The 21763-nt window shown below is 39.2% G+C and overlaps 1 protein-coding gene across 5 annotated transcripts in view; it reads right to left on the bottom strand.

Annotated features, from left to right (window-relative positions):
• Nucleotides 1-21763, bottom strand: part of mid2 (midline 2) — a 177496-nt gene that overhangs the window by 47633 nt on the left and 108100 nt on the right. For 4 of the 5 annotated variants that reach the window (XM_085362880.1, XM_085362872.1, XM_085362863.1 and 1 more), the window contains 2 exons: nt 18709-18774; nt 16889-16984 (listed from right to left, as the gene is read on the bottom strand). In XM_085362880.1, the coding sequence (XP_085219006.1) occupies nt 16889-16984; nt 18709-18774 (162 nt within the window). The remainder of the gene's footprint in view (nt 1-16888; nt 16985-18708; nt 18775-21763) is intronic. The other variant, XM_085362898.1, reaches the window with a different exon arrangement.

Raw genomic sequence — 21763 nt, 5'->3', positions numbered from 1 at the left:
GTGCTAAAATTCAATAAAAATATCTCACTTTCAAATTTCTTAAAAACGTTTGGTTGATGATAATTATGTTTAACACATGTTCTAATTTGCTCTATTTAATCTGTCTTTGGGAAATTATTAAACTCTCCAACATCGGATAAATAAAAGTATTTGAATACAATATATTAGGCAAACTAAATGGAATTATGATTTATAAGGATTATTACTTTAGTCAATAGTAATATAATAATAATGTTAATATAGAATATCCTCCTCATTAATGCAGCTATGACTTAACCACATCCTTTTCAGTGCTTTCTACTAATTATTAAAAGTATATCTGACAAGCATGTTTGTATATGCTATTATAATGACATTATTTTAGCAAAAGCAAATGCAGATATCAGCTGAGTAATGTTACAGTTGGGTACAGCTGGCAGCACATATTTCTCTCTAATAAGCTACCACAGTTCTCATCAAGTTGACATCCTATAGCCTGTACTGAACCACAGCAAATAAACACCATATCTGCATAGCTGATCTACTGCTGGTAATCTTCCTCAGATAAATCAAGACATCCAGCACAGAATTGTGCTGAGAAATGGAGAGTAAGACGGAAGAAAATAAATGCAGTTCCAACAGTATGGGATGTTGAAATCCACTGTCCCACATTATTACAAAATGTTCTGGATTGTGGCTCACTTGTCCCCTTTCCTCACATATCACCGATCGATGTAATAGGCACAAGTCCCAATGAGAGGTTCATTTATTTATTTATCATTTTAGATGTAGCTGATTCAAAGTAATTCTTGAAGCAAGTATTGCTACTCAGCAACCATCTGGTAGTTATATCGAATTAACAAGACTTACCTCCAAAAAAGAAAAGATAAGCGATACTTTAATGGGACATAATGCATGTATAAAATCACCAGGGAAATCTAATTAAAGTTAGCGTAAGTTTGTCGACTTTATTTCTACTACACACGCAAAAGGTTTTAATATGTTACAACTTCATTCAAAGCTCAGGTTATCCCGACAGAACAAAGTCAATGCTCATTCACTATATGGATAGAGTAAAACAACAAAAACAGGAAGTATGCTCATCTACATCTCTACTGTGGACTGGTAGCACTTTCTGTTACAGCTTGGCCACATCGTTATAATAGTGGGGTATGAGTGTGAAAGCAAATATAATGTGGAAATAATTACAACGTTATTACAAAGTAACATCCAAATAATAACCAAGTAATATCTTGTATGAACAATGGATCTAGCAGAGAGGTACTAACTTTAAATTTGTATAATTGGTTAATAACAAGACCAAATGGGGCTAATAATGACAATATAAACATATGCCTGTAAAGCAGGACCAATTAGTAGTCATACAGTAATATATAGGTAACCATATGATGACCAGCTGGAACTAAAATGGTAACATTAGTTCATTATTCATTATATAATAACTTAAAAGTTTCAGTGATATCAATAATAGGGGAACACTGCTTTATCACATTAGGATACTATTGCCATAATGCTGGAATTAATCCAACCTTACGGCGCCAGTATTCTTCTTTGTTTGAAGGTTATCATGTAAACATATTTAATTCTGAGGTGTATTGCCTGGAAACATAGGGCAGTTTCTATGCAATAACCAGGACTCAAGCAGGCTGAATGAAAGATGTCTGGTCATTTAGGTAATAAGGGATAGGTAATAATAACTAAGAATCATTTTTCAAACGTCAAAGGCAACAATTAAGTGATGACTTCAAGATTATTAATAGTGCGGGTTTATGGAAGGTGCAAACCACTGGTTACACTCAAAAACAAAAAGACTTTGCCTGATAAAAACAAAAACAAAGATATTTGTTTAGCAACTATCTATGAACACTTTTGAAATGTGAAGTCGAAACACATATCCAACTCTCCTTTTCTAAAAACTGGTAGTAAGTAGAGAGACAGTATTTTAGGAGTTGTCAATCATCAGGAGGTGAGCTAAACTCAAAACGAGTCTTTGCTTGTTAAATTCCCCCGATTCTGAGATTCGGCATTGCAATTTCTCACTGTGCTGTCATTTTAAGAAAATCCATTGACTGCAGACAAATGAGATGAATTGTGTGTGTGAGTTTTAATGATGCTGCAGTGCTCAATCTTGAAAATACTATTTGCTTTTGTCACAGAAAATCTCACAGCTGAATCACCATAATAACATCACAAACACAGCAGAGAATGCAGCTAAATTAGCCGCCCACCTTGACATTACAAAATCCCAACTTGTTTTCTTAAACTGCAAATCTTTACAAATGCATACTGTGTTAACACGCACTGCTCACGCCCACACCGATGTATTTTAAATTCTAGTTAACAAGCAAAGGTTTCACCGCATATCAATTGTGGCAGGAGTGGTAAATGATGTACAAAATGTCTAACAGATCTTGTAGATTTCAGATTGACATACATCAAGAAAAGAAATAGTCTTTTATCCAAGAAAACTGTCGAAACAGATATATACAAATCCTGTTGTGCTGTACATTAGTCTTAAGCCACCCCTCATTCCTTTATATTTTTCTAGGAAAATGCGTGCATTGATTTACTGAAACATGTTCAAACATACATATCATATAAGAAAAAACAATTAGCGCAAGCTAGAAAGTCAATACTTTGTTCGTCAACACAGCGTGAAATCTCTTAGGTAAACTTTCTTATAATTTCTTTAAACAGTCTTCAGGAATAGTTATCCAGGCTTCCTGAAGTGCATTCCAATGCTGAAAAATGAAACTGAATTCATCACTCCATAGGACCTTATGTTACTGATTTCAAATCCAGGTCTTGTGTAATTTGGAATTCCTTATCCTTTGTTCCCCATTTTCCTTCCTTATGAAAGGCTTCTTGACAGCCACCCCTTCTTCTGAGACCATTTCACTCTCACTTGGTGTTGGCTCTATCTGGTAGAGTATCACTTCCTGTTCCCGTTACAACACACAGACCTTCGCACCCTTGGAAAACCCATAGCTAGCCAGGCCCCTGTGGCTGGTGCACTTGAAGGTAGCTTTAGTTCTTCCCCTAGCAGACTGTTCCGAGCACCCGGGAACACAGGGTGGCTGGCTTAAATTGCTGTCTGTCTGAATGGTGTCCAAAATGCTTTGCTTTATAGATAATTGGGAACCTTTTTGGGGAAAACCTGTTCTTGTTAGGAGAGACTGCATCTATCCTAATTTGGATGGAGCAGCTCTCACTTCTACAAATCTGGCCAAATTTAATAAACCCCCCCCAAAATCTGACTATCCAGAGTTTGGATCAGGAAGCGGAGTTGCAGACTTACACGCCTCTCTGTAGCTTCTCTCCTCCTGCTATCTCCCCAAAACCCCATCCCCTTAGAGACTGTGTCAAAACAAAAAAACAAACCAAAAATCAGCAAAAAATTATTTAAACACAAAAAAATCACACAGAAAGAACAATACTGTATCCACGACTGCACCAAAGAGTAAAACAGTGAAATGTGGATTATAAACATTGGGTCTCTCTTTTCTAGTCCCCTGTTAGTACATGAATTAATCTCCCACTACAGCTTGTTAATCAACCAAAGACCAAGACAGAGTTTTAATTCATTTGAAAAAAATGATGCTTAGCTTTGTCCACCCTAGCTTGAAAAACTCAAGAAAAGTTTCATTTGTTGTTATCTATCGTCCACCTGTCTGTTTTTTGTCTGAATTCTGAGACTTTTTATGTGATTTAGTTCTCAGCTCAGATAAAATAATTATTGTGGGAGATTTTATCCATGTAGATACTAAAAATGACAGCCTCAGCACGGCATTCAATCTATAATTGGACTAATTAAAATGACATCACACTAGCTTAGAACATCCTCATTTAGCCTTGAAATCCAGTTTATCGCTCTATAAAAAAGCCCTCCGTAAAGCTAGAAAATCTTACTATTGACCACTCATTGAAGGAAGTAAGAACCCTAAATTTCTCTTCAGCACTAAAGCCAGGCTGACAAAAAGTCAGAGCTCTGTTAAGCCAAGCATTCCTTTAAAGTTAACGAGTAATGACTTCGTGAATTTTGTCACAAATAAAATTGTAACCATTAGAGATCATCATCATCATCACCGTAAAAGAGGAATCTGCAGAGGAATGTGATACTTGAAGAGTTTCAGTCAGGTTTCAGAGCTCATCGCAACACAGGAACAGCTTTAGTGAAGGTTACAAATGATCTGGCCTCTGACAGTGGACTCATCTCTGTGCTTGTCCTGCTAGACCTCAGTGCAGCGTTTGATACTGTTGACCATAATATTCTATTAGAGCGATTAGAACATGCTGTAGGTATTACAGGTACTGCGCTGCAGTGGTTTGAATCATATCTATCTAATATATTTACATTTGTTCATGTAAATGGGGAGTTGTCTTTACACACTAAGGTTAAATATGGAGTTCCACAGGGTTCTGTGCTAGGACCAATTCTGTTTACATTATACATGCTTCCCTTAGGCAGTATCATTAGAAGACATAGCATACATTTACACTGCTATGCAGATGACTACCAACTTTATCTATCATGACGCCAGATGACACCCACAAATAATTAGTTAAACGTGGATGACCTCAAATTTTCTGCTTCTAAATTCAGATAAAACTTAGGTTCTTGTACTTGGCACTAAAAATCTCAGAAATGCAGTGACACTGTGTAGGACCGCTTTCTTCTATTTGCGCAATATCTCCAAAATCAGACACATCCTGTCTCAGAGCGATGCTGAAAAACTAGTTCATGCATTTATTACTTCTAGGCTGGACTACTGTAATTCCTTATTATCAGGATGTTCTAAAACTCCCCGAAAATCCTTCAGTTGACCCAAAATGCTGCAGCAAGATTACTGACAGGGACTTGAAAGAGGAAGCACATTTCTCATATTGGCTTCTCTTCATTGTTAAATCCAGAATCAAATTTAAAATCCTCCTCACATACAAGGTCTTGAATAATAATAATTGACTACTTTGAGGAAAAGTATAAAGACACGATTGATTGCTCAAAACTTTTGACTGTAATAATTACAGAACAGTGACAGCCAGAGCAATATATGACTTCCAACATTGGCTGCTGTAGCCAAAATGGCACCTATCTTGTAAAGACGGCTAGGCAAAGTTCAAAGCAGTGGTTAACCTTTTGCTGACACCAGAACAGTTACATTTTGAATACGCTCTATGCTCAATCCAGTCGTTTGCTCGCTCATATTTCTCTTCATTTTTTCTGCCTCTGTTTGATTCCGCCTGCTTCTTACTGTCCCCAGTTTGCCTCTTTAAGTGTGACATGAAGTCCTTAAACAGATGCAAGGATTTAGCGTGACAGCTTTAGCTCTGATGCTGTGCACAAATTCTGGGATAGCACCCAAAGATTTATGACATCCAGCTGGCACCTGGCTCTAAAAATGGTTTATGTATGTAATAGAGTAAAAGAAAATGCAACCGTGAGATCAAAGTAATGGATGTTGTGTCAAAGAAAGGTGATAATTGGAAACGCCTCACCAAAGTGTTTATTTACTAAGCAGATTGACTGCATTTATTTCTGTTTTTCAGGGTAACAACTTCTAACCTCTTGTCTTCTTTTACTTTTCAACAGAACAAAGTAACACAAACATCAATCACTACTAATTAAATTATCATGCCTATTATCAAAGGACACCCGTCATTATCTCTGCTAATCATATCTCAACACGCATTTGATGGATTACCATGAAAATTTATATGGACATCCATCCTTCCCAGACAGTGTGCCTTCATTTTCTTTGGTGGTCCTTCTTCTATTTGATGCAAATAGCTCTATAATTATTAGATAGACTCACTTCTTTTTTTTTTAAAATTATATCTTTATTTGGATTGGACAAGAAAAAACCATCTGCATAGCAGTATATGAATAACATGGGAACAAAGTCCTTCCAAGTCCAGGAGAGCAAATGATAAACAAAGTGATCAGCGGGTGCATATTAACCTCCACTAGCTATTACTAGGAGAGTTGCTCGCATGCTCTCCCGAAGGAGATATATAGAACACATTACATGGAACTATAAACACAAACTGGGGGGGGTGCCCATGCTGCAATCATGGTGAACAAATAAGTAAATAAACAAGCAATAGTAATAGAGGTAAATGTAAAAAAAACAAAAAACAACCAAGTAATAGTGAGATCAAGTGAAGTCAGCCCTCGTGGGGGTAATGAATTGGATACAATTGTTCCAAATTTGGTAGAATTTGGCTTTTTGATTTCTTAACAGATATGTAAGTTTTTCCATCCTAAATATCTCTAAAATGATCCCAAACCAGTCATCTAGGGTAGGCTGGGCTGGGCTTAACCATCTTCTAGTAATTGTTTTTTTACTTGCCACCAAGAGTAATTGTATGAGGTGCCGTAAGGGACATTATTACTGAAACGCTCTCACACACACAACTGAAACGCTCTCACACACACTACTGAAACGCTCTCACACACACTACTGAAATTTTAGCTCTCACACACACTACTGAAACGCTCTCACACACACTACTGAAATTTTAGCTCTCACACACACAACTGAAACGCTCGCACACACACTACTGAAACGCTCGCACACACACTACTGAAACGCTCTCACACACACAACTGAAACGCTCTCACACACACTACTGAAATTTTAGCTCTCACACACACTACTGAAATTTTAGCTCTCACACACACTACTGAAACGCTCTCACACACACTACTGAAATTTTAGCTCTCACACACACTACTGAAATTTTAGCTCTCACACACACTACTGAAACGCTCTCACACACACTACTGAAACGCTCTCACACACACTACTGAAATTTTAGCTCTCACACACACAACTGAAACGCTCTCACACACACTACTGAAATGCTCTCACACACACTACTGAAATTTTAGCTCTCACACACACAACTGAAACGCTCTCACACACACTACTGAAACGCTCTCACACACACTACTGAAACGCTCTCACACACACTACTGAAATTTTAGCTCTCACACACACTACTGAAACGCTCTCACACACACTACTGAAACGCTCTCACACACACTACTGAAATTTTAGCTCTCACACACACAACTGAAACGCTCGCACACACACTACTGAAACGCTCTCACACACACTACTGAAATTTTAGCTCTCACACACACTACTGAAACGCTCTCACACACACTACTGAAACGCTCTCACACACACAACTGAAACGCTCTCACACACACTACTGAAATTTTAGCTCTCACACACACAACTGAAACGCTCTCACACACACTACTGAAACGCTCTCACACACACAACTGAAACGCTCTCACACACACTACTGAAACGCTCTCACACACACTACTGAAATTTTAGCTCTCACACACACTACTGAAACGCTCTCACACACACTACTGAAACGCTCTCACACACACTACTGAAACGCTCTCACACACAACTGAAACGCTCTCACACACACTACTGAAATTTTAGCTCTCACACACACAACTGAAACGCTCTCACACACACTACTGAAACGCTCTCACACACACTACTGAAACGCTCTCACACACACTACTGAAATTTTAGCTCTCACACACACAACTGAAACGCTCTCACACACACAACTGAAACGCTCTCACACACACTACTGAAACGCTCTCACACACACTACTGAAATTTTAGCTCTCACACACACTACTGAAACGCTCTCACACACACTACTGAAACGCTCTCACACACACTACTGAAATTTTAGCTCTCACACACACAACTGAAACGCTCTCACACACACAACTGAAACGCTCTCACACACACAACTGAAACGCTCTCACACACACTACTGAAACGCTCTCACACACACACAACTGAAACGCTCTCACACACACAACTGAACCGCTCTCACACACACAACTGAAACGCTCTCACACACACAACTGAAACGCTCTCACACACACAACTGAAACGCTCTCACACACACTACTGAAATTTTAGCTCTCACACACACTACTGAAACGCTCTCACACACACAACTGAAACGCTCTCACACACACAACTGAAACGCTCTCACACACACTACTGAAATTTTAGCTCTCACACACACTACTGAAACGCTCTCACACACACTACTGAAACGCTCTCACACACACTACTGAAATTTTAGCTCTCACACACACTACTGAAACGCTCTCACACACACAACTGAAACGCTCTCACACACACAACTGAAACGCTCTCACACACACTACTGAAATTTTAGCTCTCACACACACTACTGAAACGCTCTCACACACACAACTGAAACGCTCTCACACACACAACTGAAACGCTCTCACACACACAACTGAACCGCTCTCACACACACAACTGAAACGCTCTCACACACACAACTGAAACGCTCTCACACACACAACTGAAACGCTCTCACACACACTACTGAAATTTTAGCTCTCACACACACTACTGAAACGCTCTCACACACACTACTGAAACGCTCTCACACACACAACTGAAACGCTCTCACACACACAACTGAAACGCTCTCACACACACTACTGAAATTTTAGCTCTCACACACACAACTGAAACGCTCTCACACACACTACTGAAACGCTCTCACACACACAACTGAAACGCTCTCACACACACTACTGAAATTTTAGCTCTCACACACACAACTGAAACGCTCTCACACACACTACTGAAACGCTCTCACACACACAACTGAAACGCTCTCACACACACTACTGAAATTTTAGCTCTCACACACACTACTGAAAAACCAAGGCATTTCAGTTGAACAGGAAGGCATTTCAGTTAAACAGGAAGGTGTTTCAGTTGAACAGGAAGGCATTTCAGTTGAACAGGAAGGCATTTCAGTTAAACAGGAAGGTGTTTCAGTTGAACAGGAAGGCGTTTCAGTTGAACAGGAAGGCATTTCAGTTAAACAGGAAGGCATTTCAGTTAAACAGGAAGTTAATTCTTGACAAGGAAACTGAAGGAAAAAGTGTTAGATTTCAAACAAACCACTACACAGATGTCTACTCAGCAACCTGTTAGTTAGGGGTGGGTTTTTATAATCGATTTATTGATTAAAATCGATTCTGGCTTGGATAACGTGAAATCGATTCATTAAAATCCTGAATCGATTTTTTAATATAAATTTATTTTACCCGAAATGCCAGAATCTCTGGTGAAACCTCACAAAATTTCAACAACCACCAAACAGCTAAGACAGTAAATGAGAGCAGGTACACGGCTTCTGCACAAAGACGTAAACACACAGCGCGGACCCGCGGATCAGAATCAGTGAGATGTCGCCTGTCTCACCCGACAGCACGGACACGGTCGGGGCTGAAAGCCGACAGCTCGCTGACTCTGATCTGTCGGCAGGTCCGCGCTTTGTTTTCATGCCGTTTTTGCGCCGATTCTAAAGCTGTTAGTTTTATCTCTCTCCAAACAATATTGACTGAACCAGCAGCAAAAGAAGATCCAAACTGCGCTTCACATAAACATCGTCATGAATTCCCTCACTGTTTTGCTTCCACCACGATGAAATTGCACGTCATGCACAGCCCTCTCTTTCTCTCTCTCTGTACTTCAAGAACAGTTTCCCGTCTAAAAATCTGTTTTCTGTATTATTCGCTTGCTTGTTATGCACAAGTCTACTGTTGTTTACAGCGCAGTCGCCCGCTGTTTTTTTTTTTTCATTTTACATACTTCTGAAAAGAAAACCTAATTTCTGCCGTTCAATACTGAATAAATTTAAACTTTTTAAAATTATGCAAAATGCAAAACGTTAGCCGTGTCTCTAATAAAACCGCTGTAACGTCAGAGGTAACGTTCATATGTTGATTAATGATTTTCTTTCGTTTTTGATGTACTGCAGAATATTTTTTATAAAATCCCAGGCCAGGAAAACCACCTTCATGTTTTTATGTGTTTTATCCTCAGCTACTTTGACACAAAGGCATCTGCTGTGATGCTCACACCTTTGATAAAGTCTTGCGTGTGTCAGCTTTCTTTTTTTAAATACAAAAATATGTAAATGTACTGATCTGAATTATAATATTTCTGACTGTCAAAATTCCCCATAATCAAATCGAATTGAATCGAATCGTGGAACAAATCGATTCTGGACCTTAGCGAGACAGCTGCATTACTTAACAATATATTAGCCTCAGCATAAGTCAAAATTTAGAATAGCGGGAGACGTGCATTATCCTGGTTATTTTTTTGGCATATGTGCTTTTTGTCTTTTTTAGCAAAGAAAAATATCTTAAAATCATCAATAAAACCAGGGAGAGAAGGCTTAGCGTTCCTCCATTTAGCACAATGGATATGATATTTACTCAAAAGTATGATGATGTTAATAATGTCTGAGACATCCAATGCTAGATGATCCATATAAAAACAATTATGATGTAATTCAAACAGTGGCACATCATTAATATTTAGGGAAATCCAATTTTTTAAGTTGCACCAAATACATTGTGTGATAGGGCATAGGAAAAAAAAAGATGTTCTAGGGTTTCATTTTCATCAGTACAAAAAGAACACTGATCCACCTCAAAGCCAAATCTCTTTTTTTAGAAATTCTGCCACAGTATTAGTTTTGTTTAAAGTGTGTTTCTTTAACTTTAGGTAGAATAGGCTATTTCATAAATTTTTAGTATGCTTTATCCAGTGTATATGAAATAACTAAATTAGAACCATGCCATGTAACCATTCTGTTGTAACTATGAAATATTTTGTCTTTGAAGAAACTACTAACACATTTCTTATTGCATTTTTATCAAACAGCTGACATTGCCCTAGCAATAAATTTGGGACCACTGATGAGAAATTATTGTATATCATAAAAATTTTAATCAAATGAAGCAGAGGCAGTGGGACCAGTTCACAAAATTTGTTATATTCTCTTTGAGAACAGTTTAGACAATATTTTTCTGAAAAGCCTGTGTAACTTAGAATGACACCGTTATCATCCAACAAATCTGTTATGAATATAATATTTTTGTTCAAACCAGTCACTCTTGAAAATTGATTTTTGATTAAGTGTTATTACCCTATTATTCCATAAGGTTGAATTATGGGGAGAAGTTGTGGGTAAATCTCATTTTCCCAAAAATGCAACGTCTGTTTTGGAAAGTTTGATATCTTTATGGGGATTTTATTTGCCGCAAAATCACATTTCAAAATAAAGTCTAATCCTGTATACTATTTTATTAAACAAGAATCATGGGTTGTGGAGCTAAGTAGAGTCTGGCTGTGACAGACAAGATTTTAACCATTTAATTCTAAGGGTGCCAACCATAAATTCCAATTCTGGAGTTTTGATACCACCTTTATTGTATCCCTTCACAAGCTGAGATCTTTCTATGTAATGGGTTTTATTCCTCCACAAAAATTCGAACACATTTCTATTTATGGTTTTCATGGTATTTATCGTTTTTTTATTTTTATATCGTTTACGTGGCGCAAAAAAGGTTGGGGACTGCTGTACTAGCAGGTTGCTGAGTAGAAATCCTTGTAGTGTTTTGAAATATACCACTTTTTCCATCAGTTTCCTTGTCAGGAAACAACTTCCTGTTCAGCAGAAATGCCTCTGGTTTCAGTGGTGTGTGTGAGAGCGTTTCAGTAGTGTGTGTGAGAGCGTTTCAGTAGTGTGTGTGAGAGCGTTTCAGTAGTGTGTGTGAGAGCATTTCAGTTGTGTGTGTGAGAGCTAAAATTTCAGTAGTGTGTGTGAGAGCGTTTCAGTAGTGTGTGTGAGAGCGTTTCAGTTGTGTGTGTGAGAGCGTTTCAGTAGTGTGTGTGAGAGCATTTCAGTTGTGTGTGTGAGAGCTAAAATTTCAGTTGTGTGTGTGAGAGCGTTTCAGTTGTGTGTGTGAGAGCTAAAATTTCAGTAGTGTGTGTGAGAGCGTTTCAGTAGTGTGTGTGAGAGCGTTTCAGTTGTGTGTGTGAGAGCTAAAATTTCAGTTGTGTGTGTGAGAGCGTTTCAGTAGTGTGTGTGAGAGCGTTTCAGTAGTGTGTGTGAGAGCTAAAATTTCAGTAGTGTGTGTGAGAGCGTTTCAGTAGTGTGTGTGAGAGCTAAAATTTCAGTAGTGTGTGTGAGAGCGTTTCAGTAGTGTGTGTGAGAGCGTTTCAGTTGTGTGTGTGAGAGCTAAAATTTCAGTAGTGTGTGTGAGAGCGTTTCAGTAGTGTGTGTGAGAGCTAAAATTTCAGTAGTGTGTGTGAGAGCGTTTCAGTAGTGTGTGTGAGAGCGTTTCAGTTGTGTGTGTGAGAGCTAAAATTTCAGTAGTGTGTGTGAGAGCGTTTCAGTTGTGTGTGTGAGAGCGTTTCAGTAATAATGTCCCTTACGGCACCTCATATAATTGCGCCAACTTAATCTCACTCCTACGTTCCAGAAAGGGGACCAAACCCATTTATAAAACCTTAAAATCTAAAGGTATTTGAACGTTAAAGACTGCACTTAAAGAGACCTGAACACCTATCCAAAAGTTTTTTAACTCGGGACAGTCCCAAAAGACATGAAAATGGTTAGCAACAGTCGAGCCGCATTGTCTCCAGCATTGCATATAAGCCCCTTTGTATTTCTCCTGATATGGAGTCTTGAAGTACCTAATAATATTCTTCCAGCCATGTTCCTTCCAGCTCATAGAACTGGACGTGGACCACTGGCAGTACCAAACATTTTCCCACTCCCCTACAGAAATAGCAATCCCTGATTCCCTTTCCCATTTATCCTTAGTGTATAAAGTATTATCCTTGCTGGCACTAGAGAGAGCTTTGTATAGTTTAGAAATAGATTTAGTAGGGGTCATGGTTGTGGCATTTTTCAGGATGAGGAAAAAATGCGACTAAGCATCATTGAAGTCGGACAGTTTGCATTCATGATCAATATATGATCTCAGCTGTAAGTATCTATGAAAGTCGTATTTTGTCAGGTTGTGATTGTCCTGTAAGGCCTCAAATCTGAGCACAATATTTCTATGAGTAAGAGAGAGGAATGTCATAAGGCCATAGGATATCCATGCTTTAAAGTTAGAGTTGTGTCTGTTTGGAATAAAATCCGAGTCGAAAGCAACCCACCTGTCTTTACACACAATATCACCCACCCAGGATGGATGAATGCTGAATGATATACATCGACTTTGAATGCACAGTATGGGCATCTGTTAAAAGCACAAACATACTGTAGAGCTTGCAATAAAGAAGAAATGTTGTTTATCTATATACCATTAGCGCATTGTATTGATGCTCCCATCCTTAAAAGTGGAACTGCAAACGGCTTTAGAAATATAGCTTTAGAAATGATGCCAGAAGATGGTTTGATCTCTCTGGTGCTATTGTGGAGAGATAAAGAGAGATGAGCCCTAATGCAAAGGATTACGCAGCATTAGAGACATCTCCATACAACTGATTCATATTCTGCACAGAGTGTGATCAGCTTCAGTGTAAACACACCTAGACAGGTCTCAGCTAAGGACTTACTGTTCGCTGTTTAATCAGTAGATATACACGTGTGAACATTTAAACCCACCAGGCTTCTGTCTGATGTGATTCTTTTTTCCATCAGTTCTGATACACACACGAGTTTAACACGATCCTAGCGGTTGGAAACACCAGCTGCTGGTTTTTACTGCTTCCTAGAAACAATGCTTACTCCACATTTAGCTGTGTCTGGGCTTTCTGGCTCTAAAGTTTTCCTCTTTATACAGCTGCCAGTGCAAGCACCTTGTAACCACACAGTCTCACGAGGCATAGCTGAACCATGACCTCGACGAGGACAACTACCATATAGAGAGCAAGATAAAGTGGGACAGAATGACAGAAAAGCTGATCAGCTGTCAAGTTACAAGATGAATTAAGAAGAGGGAGATATTAAATGCAAGAACTTCACTACACAGACAAAGTTTCAAGGGCACTTTAAGGAAGTATTGTTAAAGTATGAAAGGGGAGGCTCTTTGGGAATTAAATAGAAATGTGCTGAAAATGAAATGGCAACAAAAGAATAAGAGCATCTCTTGAGATGTGTTTTTGAAGAGGGTAAAAAGCTTTTACTATTACTCTAAAAAAAGAAAAGAAAAGAAGTGAGCTGGCTTAATATTAAACGGCTTATAGCTTAAAACATAGTTCGTGAATGAGAAAAATAACGTGCAGGTAACAGATAGCATATTAGTCTTATTCAGACCCAGCTTTCAGTCTGGGTCTGAATTCAGTTACATCTGTCACTGTATCAGCGTCTATTCAACATCAAAGTGGTTTTTAGGGAAATGCTCTTCACCCAAGAGCCTCAATGAGTCCCCCTTACTCTGCTGACTATTAATATCAAAGCATGAGTGAAAATGAGTGATGAGTGTTAACTAAACAAAAATCACTACAAATGCTTAAGAATCAAATCAATGCTTTTAAAAAGCTCCGAACCGAATACCATTAGGCACAAAAATCCCACACCAAGCCTAGTGGTGAAGAAAGAAGCATCCTACACATCATCAAGTCAGTGCATCTAAGACTGAAGAAAAAGATAACTCCCCCGGAGAGAACCCCTGGAGGACAGGGATGTATCGCTGCAGTGTGTACTGACACACTGGAAGCTGATTCACACTGTGTTTGATCATTTCTTCGGCACCAATACAGTATGATGCAAACAAGGAGGAGAGAAATCCAGGTCATGCTTAAAGCCCTTCAGAGATTTCTTATTTTGTACACACTCCTCTCCCTTCACTAAAACTCTCACTTTTTTATTCCCTTTTTGTGCTGTATTGCATTATTGCTGAGCGTGTTCTTCTACACACTGCCTGCATCTCTTTTTGCAGAATAAAAAAAAGGATCACTGCTAGTCACACTAACACTTACTGTACGTCTTTTTATCCCATTCTCTGTTCCCGTTGCCCTGTTAACCTCTTGCCTTTTCGTTTTCTTTTTCCTTTCCCTCACCTCTACAGCCTCTACTTTTCAGCCTTTCCGCCGTTCTCCAGCTTCTTCTCCTCGCTTGCCCTCGCCTCTCTTCCTGGCACTCATAAAACGCCTCTGCACCTTAATGTGTGCTCACCTGAAAACAATCCAGTCTCTCTTCCTTACGCCTCTCATAAATAAACAACTGTAGCCCTTTGACACTGACATCATAAAGCCAGAATAGCTCCAAATGAGTTGAAAACGTATAGTTTATTCCAATAATTTGCTTTGCTTGAGAGTTGGTGAAGCATGTTCTCCCCCATGCAATCTCTCCTCATTACTTTTTGATGAATAACTGATGAGATGTGCTGCTGTCGTGGCGGTGGCTCAACATTGGTATGCAGACAAAGACGAAACAGAGACAGTTTTTTTTTCTCATGCCATGCACTGTTGACGAACAGTTTGTCTGTACTTAATGAATCACCCAGCAATCATTTAATTTTGATTGGATGAGCGGCTGCATGAGTTGCTGTTCATGGACCTCAGAGTGACTCTGAGAAAATGGAGTCATGCCCGGCTGGTAAGAAATGAACTACGCAGAGAGTGATGGCGGCACTAAAATGCATTTGTCCTCTGCAGCCATTAATGTCAAATCTCACAGAAAATGATGGTGTTTATTAAGAGTGAGTGTGCACAGACTGAAAGCATGAACCTGTGTGTATGTGTGCGAATGTGTTAGTAATGCTCAGCTGAGAAAACACTGTGGCCAAGCATTAGAACTCTCTGACTGGCTTTGAACAGTACCTCCATTAAATCATAGCAAAGGCCCAAATGGAAGAGGTCAACAGTGACAAGACTGACTCAGGTATAATTTTGTGCACACAGGTTCCGGTTCACACCAGGACACCGGAGCGCAAATACTCTTCGAAGGTTGCCGTTTAATCGTACCGGGGGGAGCTGTGACACATTACCACCTTGTGACAAGTCAGATAAAGCTTCCACTTTGGAGTTATATGCCATTTGACAGATAATCTCATCTGATTTGCTGGCAAGCATAAATTTCTTGTGTGGGTGGTGCCAGTAAGAATTAAACCGTTGAGTAATGCAACAGTAATTCATCCATCCTAAAAATCTAATTCATCGCAGTGAGATTAATTGGAAGCCAAGAGTTCAAGGAAGAACCTAAGCAGTATTGGAAGCCAAAGCTGAGACATTAAAGAGGCACACAATCAGAATTTATGATACAGTTAAAGCTTTACATTAAAGTGGTTGCACCTTTTAGTTTTGGCTTTGCTCAAGTGGTCATCTCAATCAGCGTTTGAAGTTGTGTGAATGACATAACTAACCCTTTTAAAGGTCTGAAAGTGGATGGTTGCTGATAGCTACTCTTTTGTTCTCGAGTGTTCTTCAGTCCCTCTGAAACTGAAACTGGTATCTATTATTTCCATTTTCAAAGTGCTGTGCCTAATCACTTATCATATTGATGGCCAAATGACATAACAAGATCACTGTGACACATTTGTTATTAATTTGCTGCTGTATACTTTCCTCCAACTCTTTAAAAACGATGCAGACCTTTTTATGACAACACTGTAAGAGCCTGGCATTCACTTACAGTGTTGGGATTAATCAATATTTGATCAGTAGCTGGTGAAGGAATTGAAAGAATTGAATTCGTATTTTAATGCTGGCAAAGTCACGGTTATGATCCAGCAGGAGGCAGAAATATAATGAAATAAAAAGAGGCTTAGACTAAAATATAAATAGCTTCAGTGGTGCGCGGTGTGGCGCTGACTTGGAAATGCTTATTTCCACCCAGCAGAACTCCCCTCATTAAGAATCTTTAGCAGCTCCGAGGCTGTTATCTTGTTGCTGACACTAACCTCTGACTGTGCTATGATACCTGGCGACAAACAAAACTACTTTCCATATGGAAGTCATATTTTCCTGAGTTACAATTAAGGGAGACCATTTGAATTTTATTCAAAAATTAAAAGACATAAAGATATGTTACATACCTCAACCTGTTGACAGATTTGAATGAGCTTGGCCATTTGGTTCTCCAGCTCACTGTTCCTCTTCACCAAGTTGGTTAGGTTGTTCTCCAGAGTTTGCTGTTTGGAGGGAGCAGGAGGATTGGCATGATTAGTATTTACAAGTAGAAGTATTACCTTCAATGTGTGCAGTTTTGCTTATAAATAAATAAATACTCTTATTGTAAGGTTATTGTTTAGCTAAACCATTAAGCTTAAGACACTACAGAGGAACAGAGTGATTAGAAAATTTCTTAACATCTGTTTACGAGAGTGGGTAGCTCCTTATGTTCGATTTAGTAGTTTTATGCTGGATACTTCCTGATTTAAAAAAACAAAAACAAAAGCCAAACATAAAATAAATTTAAAAAAACATCAAAAGTTTTGAACTACATGAATCTGCAAGGGGAGTCATATCTGTAGATAATTATTTTGGTAACATCTCTGGTGAAGTCTGTGACATCAGTGCTGGTTCATGAGTTCATATTTATGTCTTCTGAAGTCGCAATGAAACCCATAAGTCTGCACATACACATACAAAATATACATTCTGTGACATCACAAGAAATTTCTACAACCCTATTTGACTCCTTTTTTTTATTTTTATCTCCACATCCCCCAAGACTTTCTTTATAACATAAGACATTCATGCAAAAATATTTCTTCAATAAACTGTAAACGACTTTAAAAAATTAATCCAAATATCTATTAAGGCCCGTGAAGTACAATAAAAAAAAATAGTTGCAGAAGGGAGAGTGTCCATCACAGTAGCCATGCACTGAAGTCTGAACCATGTTGAACAATGTTACATGCGGTGCGAAATAAGAAATAATCAAAAAGGTCATCAGTTTTGAAAAGGTTAAAAATAATCTGCAGATTTTACACACGATAATTAAAATGACTTTAATAGCTGAATTGCTGCAAATGTTACAGTAAATATTCGGTTTCTAATTGAATATCGTTGAATAAGAAGCAGCCAAAGTAGGTTCTGTGTTTGTAGGTTAACTCTTTCATACGTCTTCCTGTATTTTTGCTTTTATGCAGCCACAAGTGCTTACAGCAGTTTTATTTACTACAAAACTCTTTGATCTCACGATTTAACTTCATCTCACTTTAAAGCAAGAAAATAACTATGTGATCCCTGAAAAAAATGAAACCAATCAACCTCAAATGGCAACTTTTAATGATCAAACTCTCAGTTACTATCCCTTAACTGTGACTGCTTTTCAGATGTAAAACAAAAGACACGCACGCACAAACATGTTCACTCAAACACATATGCAGGATAAAAGACCAAAATGGAAACAAGCAAATGGGAAGTCAGGAATAGAACTCCCATTCAAAGGAAACAGATCAGCGATGGTGGTGACGAGCATCAAAACAACATTAGCAGCTGCGATGAGAACAACAGAACAAAGCAGAAGACAAGCGGCGAGTGTTTGAAGTATCTCTACTCATGCAAGTGAAGGGGAGGTGGCCTGTACAAGCACCTAGCCGCGTCTGAATGTCTTACTGTCTGTCTGCTCCTCCGTGCGTCTGTCTTACTGTCAGGCAACTGTGCTCTCCAATATCTCTCCTACCTGCCACTCAGCCTGATGTACGCCTACCTGTTGTCTGTTTGACTTTGCACCCACTTAATTATTCACCTGCCTGCTTATCTCACTTCTTGCCTCCCTTCCTTATCCATCCAGCTATCTACTTATGTGCCTTTCTGTCCCTCTGCGTCCCAGGAATAGTCGAGGATGGGAGAGGGAGGGGTGGAAGGGTGGGGGGGGGGGTTGTTAAAAGGCAGCCAGGGAACTCACCGCAGCGCTTGTCTTTGAAGCCTCCATTACTGCATCTGACACTCTGCCCGGGCTCACCTGATAAGCCTATGAACACACACATACACCTACATAAGTGCACACATAGACACACACACAGATAAGCCTGATCACACGTCTGCCAGCTAAACGCACAGCAACCGATGAGGAGGACTCCTTTCTCATGAAGCTGCCATAAACACTTTGGAGGTTTTGTTGAATGCAGATGAGACAGTGCAGCGTACAGTGTGCACAGCAGTGGTGTTGGAGTTGCATCACTGGAACGAGAATTTGGTTGTTGTGCCGCAGCGCCTCTGTGTGTGTGTTTGTTTATTGGGGAGTTTGAAGTGGAACATCAGTGAGTGGGGACAGATGGGTCATTAATTAGCAAGCTGGAGACAAGATGATTAATACATTAGAATACAGCTGCCCCCCCCCCCCCCCATGCGACAGCAGTCGAAAGAAACTCCTTTGTTCTCTACATACGTACGTGTGTTTTCTGTATTTTACATGTGTTAGGCCTGCATATGGTCAGAGACATATGTATGTCTCCATGTATACAGATGATGTTAGTTTATACTTTGTAGGGTGAATATGAGACACTAAACACTAAGCATTATACTGTGGTCAGTATGGCGATGTGGCTCTGCCTTACTTGTAGCCCACGCCTTATAGGGAGGCAAGTTGACAGAGAGAGAGAGAGAGAGAGAGTGATAGAGGGAGGCAGAGTAACCATCAACAACACACATTTAACAAATTATTAAAACACTCAAGGGACATCAAAGATAACCAAACCCGCTTGAGCTGGAGCAGAGAAAAACGTAACACAAAACATGTAGAAATAGAAGCATAAAAGGGTGGAATGGGTCAGAACATGCATATGTGTTAGAGTTAAACAGCAGCCCAATCAATGATGACATTTTATGTTTATATTGTCTTTATCATTTAAGTTATTTAATATCATGTCAGTTTGCATCTTTCTGTCTGAAATGTACATCATCAGAGTCATGAAATAAACAGGTCTCACTTCCAACTCAGCACATATGACTGCAACATATATTTTTTTAAGAAGCAACATTTAAAAAAAAAAAAAATCTAAACCATATTTTCTTAAAGTTAAGCAGGTACTTCTTTTCAATAAACCTAATCAGTGAGGAAAATGAAAGTAACATGAGAGTGAAAATAAAGAAAATAGCTTGAAAAACAAAAACCTCAATCAGAAGACAAGCCACGGTCTCCTGTCCCCAAATGTGAACAGCTGGGGCCAAAAAAATTACTCTGCCTATTTCTGCTGCACCAGCAATATCTGGACAGATTGCTTCGGTTACTATGGAAAAGCCACACTGATATGCCAGGGACTGGGTGTAAATATTAAATAGCAAGCCATAACTTGTGTTATTACCAGCCTGAGAAAGATCTATAGACAGCAGTAGCCACTTTGATTATTTTGCTATATTGAAATCTATTAAGCGTAAAACCTATTGCATATATTTACATATATAAAAAAAGGGGGCCATTGCAGAGACAGAGAGGTAGAGAAAATAGAGCGGAGGGTTATTAGAGTGGAACAAGAAGAAATCAAAGCCAATGCGAGAGAGATGAGTTACTGCTTTTTAGTTGCTTGAAGCATGTGATGGGCCTGCAGGGTAGATGGTGTTATTTGCATGAGGTAATATCATTCATTCACAGACTCAGCTTTAGACATAGCATGTCACGGCAGTGAATAGAGAGAGTGTAACAGAGATAGGAGGGGCTGACAGGAGGAAAATAGGGACGAGTCTCATGCTGAGAGGGGGAGCTTGGTAGGCTAGCGACCAGGCTTCTAATTCGGTCATCATTCAGTCTGTTCTGTTTTTCTGTTTTCCATTAGTATGACTTTCATTAGTATTCAGTAGCTTTCTTTTCATTTTACATCACAATAAGTATCCTCTCCCGCTAATCTGACTTCCTGTCTCATCCGTTGCTTTGTTTCTTACTTCTTCAGTATTTATTCTGTCCGTCCCGGCCCCGCTGCAACAGCAGCTGCTGCTGACAGCCCATCATCTCAGGTTAGATCAACACCCCCTCATATGACATCACTATGTTGAGGGGCTCCCGGGTCTCATTCCTGTACAGATGATCCATTTCTCTTGGGAGGGCTCTCTATTTGTACTAGAGTAGCTAGACAGCTGCGGGAGAGGGGCCGTGGATATAGAATGATGCCTTTTTCTTACAAGACAGTTGAGTATGATGAAGGGTTTACTGAACTCGCTCACTCAACTTTGACTGCTCTTAAAGCTAAAACTAGTCATCATCATTCATTGTCACATTACCACTAAGCACTGAAGTTGCACAGAAACACAGTCCATGGTACAAGATGACAATCCAAACACTGTGTGTTGTCTGTCAATCACAGCAGAACCACGACACATCTGTAAATAGCAATTTCTGAAATTGTAAGACTTAATCTAAAGACAGCGCAAAGCTTTACTATACTAACAGTTACTGTGGTCTTTAAGTTATTACAGCATAATGCAATCATAAGAAGAACCTGAGACAATAAAAGAAGAGACCAAGCGTTATAAAATTGGACATACCAGGCACATGTTCTAGAGATGTGTTTGCTTTTTTAAGAGACAATTTTATGCTGAACTGCATCTTTTGCCTAATAACATGACACTGACCAGTAGCAGAATCTCTGGGTCGTTACAACGTAACAACAGAACAACAGCGCAACTCCCACCACAACAAAAATGAAACAGAATGCCCCGAGGCCAAGTATCTAACTTCAAAGTCTTTTCTTTTAATTAATTCAAGATCGTCCCACAAGTACAAGAGAAATGGGACACTAAGAGAGAGAAATGAAAGCAACAGAAAGAGGGAGAGATTCAACTTGAAAGAATTGAACAAGCTCACTTTACAGCTGTTGTTAACAAGAGGCTTTTCAGAATCTGGACGTGTCAGTAACACAAGCCTTCTGGGAAACGGGGTTTTTGTCTGAGGATAATATTTTATAGGGCAAAACCCTTGAGACTGATGAATTGTATGGTATGAAAAATAGGGAGTCGCGCTCGTCTCC

This window comes from Diplotaxodon limnothrissa, linkage group LG2, assembly GCF_057381915.1.
Source record: "Diplotaxodon limnothrissa isolate DT_005_m linkage group LG2, D_limnothrissa_male_GT1.1, whole genome shotgun sequence".
NCBI lineage: Eukaryota > Metazoa > Chordata > Actinopteri > Cichliformes > Cichlidae > Diplotaxodon > Diplotaxodon limnothrissa.
Note: the sequence above shows the minus strand (reverse complement) of the source record. Positions and strands in the feature narration are given on the sequence as shown.